A 14,538-nucleotide genomic window follows, 5' to 3' on the forward strand; every position below is an offset into this window, starting at 1 on the left:
AAATATCCTATTCACTTCGAACATTTAGAATAATACATGCATTAACATAACTATAAAATATATGATTTCACATAAAAATATTTCATGACAGTTTATTATTATGAAATTGCATTCAGAGAACTTTTCAAGGACCATTATTATCAGAATGAACACCATTGAACTATAACCGTTCTGATACCGACTGCATCTATAAGAATTTTAAATAGTTATTTGATCGTTTCTCTGAATAATTTTCTATCGAAGACATTACGAATACAGAACCCTTGATTATGCGAGGTCGCGGACCACATAATATCGTTATCGACCGGATCCTTAAGTATATTTTACACTTAGCATTATTACATTTTCATAGAAGTGCATCTATATACGTTGAATGCATATACATAGATCGATTATTAGTATACTTTAATAATGGTAAATGTTATTTTCGTTCCGAAGTATGTCCCTGAGATTTTATCCGTTTTAGGTTAAGGGGGAGGTATGGGTTAAAGAAGGAATCGTTACGTCAGATTACGTTCAGTGCAATCAATCACGTCATTCATTTGTAATGGATTTCATGATAAGATAGTATTACTCTAAGGCAGAAATCATCCTCGTACATTACTAATCTATCTATCTATTCTTTTGAAACAGAATGGAATTCCAGTATGAGGGCATAGTTGACAGTACTTAGTGACTATAATAAATATCTTAAACTAAATTGTGGTACAATATTTACACGTGAAATTTGCACTTGAGATGAAAACAAGCGCCTTTCTACGTAAAAGAAAGAATAAATAGACGTGAGAACAGTTGAGAACTGTCTCTTTCAGATTTGGTGCCCTGTACAAGTAAGATACAGTTTTCGGGATGTTTCATTTTAATGCTGCGTTATAAAGCTAACAATGGAACTATTTTGTTTAAGCTTGCAGTGCTCCTTGGTCAATCGTGATACAAAAATGTGTGATTTTGCAATTGTATCGTTCAATTATTGAAAAATAAAAATCAAATAGAACGTAATATGTCTATTCAAAGATGGAAAACATGTAAGTGGTAATTTTAAAGGTTCTTTATAGGAACTCCAAGACTTTTCTAATAGAACCAAGACTTTTTTAACAGTTTAAAAATAAATATAATATAAATTATATCATCCGCAGTAAACAACATAGAAAAAAATGTCTTCCAAGATTCAACTTCATTGATATCTATGTATGACGTATAATTAGGATCGAAAGAAATGGTTACATAATATCGAAATAATTTATATAATGCCATTGAAAATACATCTATATATATAAAATTCTCGTGTCACAGTTTTCGTTGCCATACTCCTCCGAAACGGCTTGACCGATTCCTCTGAAATTTGGTAAGCATATTGGGTAGGTCTGAGAATCGGCTAACATCTATTATTCATATCTCTAAACGATCAGAGTAAGGCAGAACAGCGTTTGCCGGGTGCAGCTAGTTTTTTTATAATTTACTAGCGATCCGCCCCAACTTCTCTCGCAGTACGTTTCTTCTCTCCATAAGAACCTTTTTTGTGCTCTCACAAAAACGTTCAAAAGCAACTTATTTGATGATTCATTTTAATTTATATAGATAAATTTTATTCATCACTAAACGTTCGAGAAACTAAAAGAGTAGAAAGAAGTCATCATTCCTGGCCACTGTGAAAGTAGGGAGAATCAAGCAATTATTTTATCGTAAAAAGAGGCATACTGGTCGTTTAGGTTAATGGCAGTATGCTTCCAAAGGATGGGCAACACTAATCGACATTCTCATTGTGATGTCACCAATTTTATAGATTATTTTAAGGTTTAGTTTAGGAATTCAGCGTTTGACTATTGTATGCTATATTATATTATATAATATTCATGTTGTGTTGCTTTATATTATATAAATCTCGTGCACAAATTTTGGCCAACTTCGGCTGACTTTCGAATTGGCAAATTTCAATACAAATATTACTATTTAATTCATGCCAACTTTATCTAATATATAAAATTCTCGTGTTCTCTCACAGTTTTCGTTGCCATACTCCTCCGAAACGGCTTGACCGATTCTTATGAAATTTTGTGTGTATATCGGGTATGTTTGAGAATCGGCTAACATCTATTTTTCATACCTCTAAATGATCACAGTAAGGCAGAACGGCGTTTGCCGGGTGCAGCTAGTTATTAAATAATAATTTAATGATTATCATTTATTTCATCTATAATCACATTTTTTGTATACCCTCAAGGAATGTTAGAAAAAATAAATAATGCTGTTAATATTTAAACAACGAACAATTTCAGACAACCCGAAATCTTATTGGAATTTTGATTATTAGCACATTATTCAGAACAAATTTTATTCCTCAATAATACCTTATTTGACGATCCTCTAGTGCTGGTGGGTATCATGTCGGTAACGTCTTCGTCGAAGTCTTGATGCCTGGAGGTTGGAAACATCACTGCATCCTGGCTTTGAAGCAATTCGCCATCCTAAAAACATGGTTTAGAATCGCCGTTAAAGCTTTCCCTCCCAGTTTCGCTCGTGTTAAAAAGAAATTCTTATGGAAATTTATATGATTCACCACGGTACAAAGGAGCCTGTGACTCTCTCGTCTCCTATATCCTCAAACACAAATCATATTATTAAAACGCTTTGCGATGTGAAACAAAGACGAACAAACAAAAAATATACATTCAGATTTATAATGTGTGTAAAGGATAAAGTATAGAAGGAAATTTAGACAAATAGCGTTTAAATGCGATTCCACACCTACATCTTCAGCCACGTTTATGCGTAACAGATGATTCTTCGGATTTTGTAGCTAGTGTAATTGAAGTCTACGCTTACCCCTTTACTATCAAAACTATTATAAGCTTTATACCCTATACAAGTCATTCATTATCTTCTTAAAACAGCTCCCCCGATTAAACTACCAAATAAGCCCCACAATAAACTCAGACATAAGAGAATCTCTATAATGACTGTGTTCGAGATAGCATAATGATTGTGAACGATAGACTGTACCGCGATGCCATTTATCAATGTCTAAAACCAATTAGAGAAATTGTTGTGAGAAAATCTGGAAACTCGGGGTATTGTTTGACGTAAATTCGTTATAAGATATTTATGAGGTACAAGAATAATTTGATTATGTTTCAGCAAGCACTTTGTTATGTTTCATTGATTGGTAAGTGAAAAACGCTTGTCATATATCTTTTTTATAGGTCATTTGTGCTAACCTACGGTAATGCGGTGTTGTAACCGTAGTCTATATTATAATCTTCCATTAAATAGATACAAATATGAATACAATCGATTTAATAATTTTTTCGGTTTAAAATTATCTGCCATATATTTAATAAAAATATGAACAAAACTTACTCTTTATACTATTAATATTAAAGCTTTTCTATTTATCTCATGAATGGATCTCATTTTTCTTATGTTATATCAGGAATACGTGCTGGTAGTTTGCCTGATGGCAAGCGATCACCACTGCCTCTGCACGGCCTCTACAAATGCGCCGTCCGCTTATCAAAAGTAAGGTATAAAGAAAGGGTTTTCGACGGAAAGAAATGGAACGGAATGGAACGGGAAGGAAGAGAAATGTGGAAAAAGATACGGGTCTCCAGCTTTAGTTGCCTTTTTAAAGAAATACCTGAATAGTATCCACAAATGGTCCAAATGCTTTCCATGGACTAAATATGATGTTGGTATTTTCGTCCCCCGGCGGGGCGGTGGGACCGACGTGTATTGGCAGGGACACAGCTGGACTGGGCAGTATCCTTTGTTGAAATATTGGCTTGCCTTGAATCTGAAACAATGAGAGAAATATAGGGTAATAAATATTGTTAAAGTGATAATTTTCCCAATTCGATTGTATTTCTGAATTAACGACACTATTGCTTAAAAAAAATGGCGATTGTTGTGTATCATAGAAATATTTGAATTCATCACACTATTATATTATAACAAATTATGTCTTACACATCAACTGGCATCTCGAAAGTCGATCAGAAAGAATAAATTTCATATTTGATGAATATAAATTCTAAACTATTAGACTATTATTTGTATTATTTTTACTTGCGTTAGTAAATAATGATATCATAAATTTTGTTTTTGTTACAACATTATCACATTAAACTATCACTTTTTATCCAAACTGTTATTAACTTCTTAATCCTACTAATAAAATTATAAATGTATGATTTTGATGATGCTTAGCAATAATGTAGGTGATGCACTTATGTACTTATATTTAAACAACACATGTGCTATGAAATTACTTCTATCTGTCCATTTAGTTATCAACATTCTCATAGCTAACACACGATTCGAGAACATAATTTTCTAGAGAAATCATGAACCACTCATAGCTAGTTATATAAAGCAGAGCATAAAACGTATAACACTCGGAAGGGATTGGATTATCTGCACCTTTATGAAACTAGAGCTAGTGAGAATAGTGACACTTTAGTGGATCGAATGTGTCGTAAAAACCTTCCTCTATTCAGGATTACGTTTTATTGTACTGACATGATTCCGCGAAACTCTCGGATCAAATATATCCTTGAGGTTCTTTGTGTATTTTTAATCTGGATCAACAAAAGCGCGACTTTGACAAACAAACTCGGTGACACTGAAATTTACTCTTTCCAAAGCCAAATAAACAGTCGTCATGCTTATGAATAAATGTGGAACGAAGGCAGTGTGATGTTTTTAATTTCCTTACGTTAATTGTCTTTCTGCGGTTCAAGATGCTTTAAGTCATTTACCTCCTTTTTCCTTTTTTGAAAATATTATTACAAAGTACGTCTGGTAATACATGATCTTTGCACCTTATGAAACTGCATCACATGGCTACAGATATGTCACCAAAATTAAAGATTTTAACCTCTTCATATAACCTCAGTAACCTCACAAAACCATCATTCTGTTTATAAATTTTTGCGTATTTAATAAAGCATCAGTCCTTCTACGACATATGCGTAAGAGGTCGTAGTAACATACAAATACTTAAAGGGCTTCATTAATTTCGGCATTAGATTAGCTATAATTCATAATGGCCTTATAAACAAAATATAATAATGGACTATCCATTGAAAATGAAATGGCGATCTTTAATCCTTTTTTCTATGTAATTTGACTAGAACAAAATATATTTGGATTTTAGCCTTGTTACACGTTATTCTAGCGTAAGAATTCGTTTTTATATTTTTTGTTAGACACAGGTGTATACACTCGAGCTCACGGCAATCCTTTTATAATTATTAAGGCGCCTTTTAAATTATTTTCTCATCACATTTTAGGGCGCTTTTTCACCAAATAGACAATATATATGGATCGAGGTTGTGTTGGATAGCGAATAAGTGTGTATATAATTTAGTATAACATTTGCTTCATTGATGATAATATTTCTTTTCTATTAACAAAGATCACTGACGTACTTGAGGGACGGTACCAGTCTATAGTCTAAAATGGGACCAGATGACGAAAATTTCCTATCAAATAGGAAAATAATTATGGCAATCCGTTGGAAACCGTCAAATTGAGAACCTCCTTTGTTCTTAGGAGCGTCAGTTATAAAGTGCGTGATACATTGCCTATTTTTAAGGCTATCTCTCTCTTACATAGATGAAAATATTGTTATCATAAATGAACGATTACCAGAAATATAGAAGGGATTTTGAAAATTCTTTTAAATCTTGATTATTCCTGTGAGAGAGGCTGTAATTTGTGTTATTATCTCAGGTAAATCTGGGTGGTTCTGTGGCCAATAAAGACAAATTACAAAACTCGTAAATCACGAATGATCGAAGTTTGAATTATCATTAACTAGCTGCGCCCCGCCGTTTTACCCGCGTAAGTCCGTTCTTGCCTATATGTTATTCCAGTTGTTCAACTGTCTACGTACCAAATTTCATTGCAATCGGTTCAGTGCTTTTTGCGTGAAAGCAACAAACACACACACATCCTTACAAACTTTCGCATTTATAATATTAGTAGGATGCTTTTACCGAACTAATTCTTGTCAAAAGCTAGCTGGGCTCATAGTCCGTTACATTGGAGTTATAACCCATCAAATTAAACTCGCATATTAGCCGATACTTCATAACTCTAATCACGATGAAACATAATTAACGCTGTATTAATTCCAAATTACTGCCAACTAGCATTAGGCGATAACAAGATGTTGCAGTTGGTTTAAACAGGTCAAATGGAAAATGTTTTGTCATACTTGTATCACTTAGCTGTTTACGCTTTAAGTAACTATAAGACTTATTGATTCTTTCTTAGTCTAGAAAGCCATTTATTTAATAAATAGTGCTTATGTTCTCTGTCTGTTCTTTTAAATATTCATATAATAAGTATGCTTGGGTTTAACAATATCAAATTAATTAGAATCTTTTATTTAATATTTTTTCTGTGAACTATAAAATATATAATATATAATTCTGTTTATAAGTTCATCAGTTCTGCTAGACAATATTTTGTTACTACAGGTGAAACAGTGTTATTTCAGAACTAATGACAAACATAAATCACGATGGAAGCGTCTAGAACATATTCCCTTATAGAAAGCACCGGACATCGCCCTATGATGGAGTGTCGCCATCATTTACTGTTTTCAATGTATGAGCGTGGGAAATAGATTATTTATAACATCGACAAGTTTCGTGTTTATATAAAAAATACTGTGAGATAATTCAATCATGAACCATCAATATAGTACGATACATATTTTCATATTACGATACGAAAAAATATATATTACATATGAACCAAAATAACAGAACTAATTCTATTGCTGGGTGGGATCATTTGTGTGATTGAGCGGTCAGGCGTTGTCATGGTACGGCAAAAGACGAGTTCGATTAAAAACACTAATTACATATTATTTATAAATGAAAACTAACATGTTTAGATAATTGAATATAGAATATTCATCTGACATAGTCCCTGAATAATTACAAGTTACTGGCTTCTCAATATAGTCGTATAACATTAGTCAAAGTTGATTTTCTTGTGTAACCGATTTCACCGTATTCCTCTACAACTGAACGATGCAGAAGCCTTTGCACGTTTCGAATAAAGAAATTCAAGTTTAAATTTCGAAAACCACGTCGCCACAATCGAGATAACCCCGCCAATCAGTAGTCGAATATTCTTCGGCCAAAGTTATCCTTTCGTTCAAAAGCACACACGGCAAGCCATTAAATGTGCATGTGCGCTGATCCGGAATGTGTTACAGACCAGGGGTAATGACAGGAAAGGAAAAAGAACGGGACAGAATTAGCAACACAAAGAGCACCGAGGGACGAGACATGAATAAATTCCTGCCACTTTTTGCGGCGCGGTTAGCATTTTGTTGACTTGCTCTTTTAAAGTTTAACTTTTTAGCTTGTGTTTTCGTTTACACTTACATTTACACAGATAGAATAAATAAATGTGCTTTTATTTTATAATTTCAAACGTGCTTATGGTAAGATAAGAGTATTAATTTTACGTTTAAACTTATTTTAATTAGATAATTAAAACCCTCACTATTCACATCAAAATATTGTTAAACAAATTAATTTATAATATCATTAAGTTAATTAAGTAATTAAGTTTTCTATTTATTTTCAAGAAAATTACATAAATTATCAAATTTGAAAAAATTTCTTAACTTGAAATTTACGATACTATAATTTTGAAATATAATTCCATAACATACGTACCAATACAAAACCGTATGAAGATTAGATGTTTAAAAAAGCCCTTACGACCCACGGTTCGAATAAACGGCATTAAAATCACGGTCATGTCACTGATGTGCCACCATTTGCGCCCCAAACATAATCATATAACCATTATTCCATATATGTTTTATCTAACGTATCTCTACCCCATCCCAGAACGCTCATTTGTATGCGAGTGACGCATTTTATTCCTGGTATTATTTACTTGAGCCCTATTTTCTTCTTCCTTTATAGAATTACCGATTGGATGTATGCGATGAAAGATGATGTTATTTATTCCTTCGCAAGTTTATTCACAGCCAGTATTTTGTATAATTCGAGGGGAGAGGAGCACCAACAATTATTGGATTATTTCTTTTTTATGTGTGATAGGATTATTTATATATTTGCAATTAAGAACTGTCATTTAAGACAAAATTTGTATGACAATCCTACTAATATTATAAATGCGAAAGTTTGTAAGGATGTGTCTGTGTTTGTTGTTCTTTAACGTAAAAAGTACTGAACCGATTGGAATGAAATTTCGTACGTAGAGAGCTGGACAACTGAAATAACATATAGGCAACTATTTATCCCGATATTCTTACGGGATACGTAGTTACGTGGGTGAAACCGCGCGGCGCAGCTTAATAATTACAATTTCGGGAGATAACAATAACTTGAAAAGATCTTCGGAATATTCTGGAAAATATTCATAAAGGTCTTGCAATTTGTATGGCATGCATGTTTTTGTCTTTATGTCGAAAATTCTTAAGAAACAACCAATAAATAAATATATTAAAGATACGCTCATTTCCACGCCCCCTTAAAATTCAGTCCACGATGATAAAGTTAGAAAAATTCCAGCAAATGAGATTGGAAAAAAAGTTCGCATCACACAAGTTCCGTTAGGCATAGGCTTATATTTTGCTTAAGCCTGCGCTTGAGTTAATCCTTGGCGAAGTAAATTAAAAGTATATGTCGACGATTTCACAGTTTAAGCGAGAACAGCAATATATGCAAACCGCATTTACATGTGATGAGTGCCTCGTGTGACGTATTATATCAATCTTAATAAGAGTTGCGGATGGACGTGACGTATGCAGATATTAGTGTCTGTGTTAATAGGCAAGGTCCAAGGCAAAGGTGTGGGTGAGTTTGCAAGAAGGAAGGGATCAACAATTATTTAACGAACAAAGATTAAATGAGACCACATGGCAAGCACGAGCTTATAAATAAAGAACGATCATGAAAATTGGTGAACCAAGAGAAAACAACGTTCCTTCTTTTTTTGAACTCGCTTGGAAATGCGATACTACGAAGTTGATCATATCCCGATATTAGGCGTGGTAGTTTGTGTCTTCCTGAGGACATATGGCCACCACGTGTTATGATAATAATGACTTTCATACATGCTACTTTGAGGCACATAAATTTTCAATTCAAATGCAATTCTAATAGCTACTAACGATCTACGGTCGTAGGTACTTTCGCAATTGATTGTTTAATTAAGTGAAGATTTCTTGCATATAATTAAGCATTGTTATTTGTTATTTAAACCATTTTCCATATTATTTGTTAAAACTTAGTAATGTAATGATGCCTGTATAGATATTATTTTAAAGACGTACGAGTAATGCTAGTAAAGTTTTCGGGCCAGCTGACGCTCACTCGCAAGTTGCATTTTAACTTTAATGCGTTGCAAGATATAGTGTTGGGAAAACATCACCGCGAATATCGTACAAACATTTGTTAAAATCTATCTATAAGCTATCGATGAACTTCATATTTGTAATTATTGTTATGGTAGCATTATCGCATAGTACAAAACGAAGTCGCTGTTCTGTCCCTATGTCGCTATGTCCCTATGTATGCTTAAATTTTTAAAACTACGCAACGGATTTCGATGAGGTTTTTTTTAATAGATAGAGTGATTCAGAGGAAGGTTTATATGTATAATAACATCTATTAAACTATTTCCAATTAACACGTGCGAAACTGCGGGCAAAAAGCTAGTAATCACAATGAACAAAATAGTTTTTTTATTAAATCAGACCATTTCCTGGAACAGTTCATGTTGAAATCATTTCGTGGTTATAAAAAGGTTTCATTATGTGGTTTTTATGGTGGGAAAATTACACGTAAAACGTTAAATCTGTATTTATGTTTTTTTATGTTTATAAAGTTAATTTTTCCTCAATAAATCAATTGAGCAATGAAATTAATGGAATAATTATCCAAGGGAAGGAAATGTGGCGGTTCATTTTGTGTTGTTCATTTTCCGTCCCTTAATTTTTTGATATTATTATAATACAGGAAGTAGGAAGTACGTAATATGAACTTTTTATAATAATATTTTTGTAGAAAGTATTTAATTGTGTCCTTACTATAAGTACTACAGCCAAATATTCGGAGATTATTTATAGTCCAAGAAAATGGGTAGGGTAAATGCGAATTTGAGATTAAAACTTGAATTTTTGATATAATTTACTTTGAGGAATCTAAAAATGAACTGTGCAAGTTTTTTTTAAATTCACCCCCGAGAAGGGGTGAAAAAAAAAAAATAAAGTCGTTTTTTTGAAATTTTGGCGAAACCGTAAGTGTTAGAAAAAAAAGTTTTAAACAAAATTTGTAGAGCGTAAAATTTTACACAAAAATGTTTCTATGACTTTTTTTCCTAAAATTGAAATTAACTGAGATAGGGTAGTTAGAAGGTAGGGGATGATAACTGCAACTTTAAAAAATCATAACTTATTGAAAAATTGATAAAACTCATATATTTTTTTAATTAAATTACTTATATAATTATAAACTTTGATCCTAGAGAAAAAAAAAATTTTTTCAATTGTTTATAACAAAATTATAACAATTTGAAATTTTTAATTTTCAAATTAAACCAATTATATATATATAATTATATTGATATGATTATATATATTATAATTTATAATATATATATAATCGGTTTAACTTTTTTAAAGTACTAACACGTATCTGAATGCTATAAAGTATAAAAAAGTGAATATTGTATTTTACGAAGAATTCAGCGGATTTATCTCATGGACAGTTAAAAGAGAAAATTCTAGACGAAGAATAGAACTTCTTACACGATTCGCTGAGAATAATGCTTTAATAAATGCGAAAGTAAGTTTGTTTATTTCTTTGTTTGTCTTTCTTTCACATCGTGGTGGTATTTTTGGCACGTTTTTGCATCTGAATACAGTTAGGAAGCCAAAAAGTAAAGTAGGCTAACTTTAGGAATTCCTGATATAATTTACAGATAGACATACACATTACATAAGAAATTTTGAAAGAATAGAAAAAAATGTTCACGAAGGCGCGTTTCGACTTTTTGGCTAACTGAAACAACGTCTTACCTCCCATGATCAACTCAATTTTTTCTATTCTTTCGGATTTTCTCATTAATGTCAAAGCATTCAAATGCTATACACCTCATGTGCCTAAGGGGTACCTAATCATCTCAATAGATAGCGTGGGGTGCCCTTTTTTTCTTAGGCACATGAAACCGAAGGTGTATAAGAAATTCGATTACTGTGGCAGGATCACGGGTGGCCGAGAGGCTAGGCGTTGCTACGGTTTGGCAAGAAACGCAGGTTCGAATCCTGCCTCGTGATCGAATTTTTTTCTATTCTTTCAAAATTTCTCTGCTATAAAAATTAATTAAAACACATTTCATATCACGCAAAGGCTTCAAGTCACAAGTTTAAAAGAATAGATACAAAATATTCGTAGTTCTAACTTGTTCATTGTATTAAGATAGTTGGACACTCTGAACAAAGATTAACTTAGCTCATTTACTGAGGTGCAAAGTTCCTTATCATTTAACAACACCCTTTCAGCGAGTACTTTTAAAAACTTTCTGCACTGAGCTCGTAGTGTTGTAGAACAAACTGCAGTGAGATAAAATTCTCTATTACATGCAATACTAAAGCAGTAATGTGAAGAAGTGTACTTTGATACACGAGATGTATTAAATGTTTTTGGAACTGAATCTTATATCTGTTGTCTATTCAATTAATCTGAGTCGAAATTATAGTGGGCTACCGAGCTGGTGGTTCACTTGATGGGAAGCGCTCGCCACCGCACATTTACAGAGGAAGGGCATTTGCAAAAGCAATGCCCGCCTTTAAAAGTCGAGGGATAAAGATAAGATTAAAGATGGGAAACAAGGAAATAATTTTTAGATTCTTGTTTCATTTAACCGAGATTGAAGCTAAATTAAATCGAAAATAAATGTTATCGAAAACAATTATTGTTAAAGTAAGATGTTGCGATGTTGAGTATTATTTCCATAACCTGTATCATACTTCATAGTAATAGAATATGTAGATGTTTGATGATATACACTAGTCTTTTTTTATAAGCATGTATATCTATATGAAATATTAATGTATTTATTCGTAATATCCCGTATTAAGCAAAGTTTTCGTTCAGAACACGTTTAGTTTCGGTTAAAATGAACGTACCCCAGTGACATGTTAAAAGACATTTTGTACACAAAATCCAAAAATGTTAAAGCCAGGCTATTTATCACCGTTATAATATTGAATACATGGACTGACCGCTTAGTAGCCGTTGGCCCATTCTGTCCCTTGCCGCTGGGAGCAAGTCCCATGCTCCTTTGTGCACGTGGCAGTTTATTTGACAATATCTTCGCAGTTGGAAGGTTACGAATAATCTTTCTTGTCATTTTGTGATATGGGTCGCGAAAGAATTGAATCGTCTTGGCGGCTTTATTAATAGATGTACTTAATAAATAATCCAGTGGGTTTGGCTAAATGGAATGTCGTTAGTTTGCTTGTTTAGATGTATATAATTGAGATATCGTTATAACAAGGTCTTAACTGAGTGTAAATATTATTTAATGAGGTATTATGGTATTGGGAACGTGTCTTCTCTGTACACTGCTTTCCGAACCGATGGCAAATGTTAAAACTATGTTATGACGGTTTGAAAGGTAAAAGATAAATTCTTTTAAGGATGAGTTCATAAAATATCATTGCTATAAGTATTTTTTATTGTTATGTCTTATTCAACAAATGCATGCTGATATTACGTTAGTAGTAATCACTATTACAACTGTATATTATTATTACCACACTTTCATGTAATTCAAGTTGCGGGGTACAAGAGATTTAATATAATTAAACATATACAGAACGATAAGCCTAGATTAACCGGGTAATGGAAATTAAATGTGATTGCATTCAATTAATTTTATATGATTATTATATTTATAAATCGTTATGCTGAAAACAATACGTACTTATATGTATATTATTATGGCCAGCAGTATCATGGAAGTAATCGTTTGATTTTGTTTTGTAATGTAATGTTGTAGGTGTTAAAATTCAGTAATCCATAATAATAGTGAATTTTGAAAACAAAACATTAAAAAGTCTTTGAAAGCTAGGTAAGGACGGATGAAAAACCATAGACACGACTTTATTCATTATAAGTAATATAAATATCTTCTTTTGGAACTAAAATACGACTAATACTTATTCTGATTTATGCTCAAATGGTACCTACGAACTCGTAGCGAACATCCGTAGCTAAATGCCCCCACATAAGCAGCCTGTTCTTTGTCGATTTGTACACACGCCGAACGATTATTTCCAGACCGATAAATATATGTGAATTGAAAATAGAGCATTTGCAAACGTTTTGTTATTCGATTCAGTGAAGTCGAAAGAAGTCTTTCGATGTGAAAACATGTTTCACATGTTATTGAAGTTTGCGTGCCACGGACGGAAAAGCGGTAGTTTTATTGTCAAACTGTATGACACGGAATGTATCGTATCGGTGCTATTCGCTTAAAAATATTATGTTCAAAACACCGATGACGCAGCGGATTAGATGCGCGACTTTAACAAACATATGACAAAAACGTTTGGGGAAAGATACAGGAGAAGGTTGTGATTTAGTTGTCCCTTTCTATTCACGTATAAATGAAAAATTAAAGCATTATTTTTTAGCATTCTATATTACGATGGCGTGGTAGTATGGTGCCCTCGCCCAGGGAAATGAATATTTGAAAGAAGGATAACTCTTTTTAAATTTATGTTGTCTGTTATGTCTAGATCGTTCAAATAAGATTAAGTTTGTGATTGTGACATATTCAGACACTTGAACAATTATTTGCTGAAAAAAATACTGATGTTAAATTATGACCAGCACAAGCCTTTATTCTATTAGTTTTTATATTGCAAAGCTAATTTAGTTGTACTATAATACAGTAAACCGGTTAAATTCTACAGAATAAGAGTGTGTGTTATGCTTGGTAAGTCTGAATAAAACAGAACAAAACTGCAATTCATCTTATAATTCCATGTACACGTCCAAACGTCACAAGAAAACGCAACTTTATAATTCGAATGAACTATTTAAACCCATTATTTCATGAATTCAACATTCGCCTGCCCCGGTAAAATTGTGCTCGGAATTGAATTTTACCCATTGTACATTCATGTAGGATTCGAGGACAAAATTTTAGAAGCAAAAGATAATTAATGTAACACCGTGTTACATGTATAAAATTGTTATGTGACGTTTAATATTAATTTGTCAATTTGGCGATGTTGAAGTGAAAATATGCATTGGAGCTTATAGTTAATACCTTGTTTGTTTTTTTATGATGAAGAGTGCTTAGGCGCTGATGCAATTGGGCTATTGGGAAGGGACTCTGGGATCTGTCAGACTCCCATTGCAATATGGACTACAGACTAAGTTCTATGTGTTCCGCCGTCGAGTGCTTTGGTGGTCATGGATTGGTATACACTTACTTTGACCGGCCACATATATAGGACAATAATAA

General features: G+C 32.8%; 1 protein-coding gene across 1 annotated transcript in view; it reads right to left on the reverse strand.

The window, feature by feature from the left end:
* The window catches only part of LOC119831500, a 211,537-nt gene that overhangs the window by 37,396 nt on the left and 159,603 nt on the right, over positions 1 to 14,538 (reverse strand). The window contains exons 6-7 of the mRNA XM_038354894.1: positions 3,635 to 3,790; positions 2,349 to 2,465 (exon numbers count right to left, since the gene is read on the reverse strand). Coding sequence (XP_038210822.1) covers positions 2,349 to 2,465; positions 3,635 to 3,790 — 273 coding nt within the window. The remainder of the gene's footprint in view (positions 1 to 2,348; positions 2,466 to 3,634; positions 3,791 to 14,538) is intronic.

The sequence above is a fragment of the Zerene cesonia genome, chromosome 13 (genome assembly GCF_012273895.1).
Source record: "Zerene cesonia ecotype Mississippi chromosome 13, Zerene_cesonia_1.1, whole genome shotgun sequence".
NCBI classification, from domain to species: Eukaryota; Metazoa; Arthropoda; class Insecta; order Lepidoptera; family Pieridae; genus Zerene; species Zerene cesonia.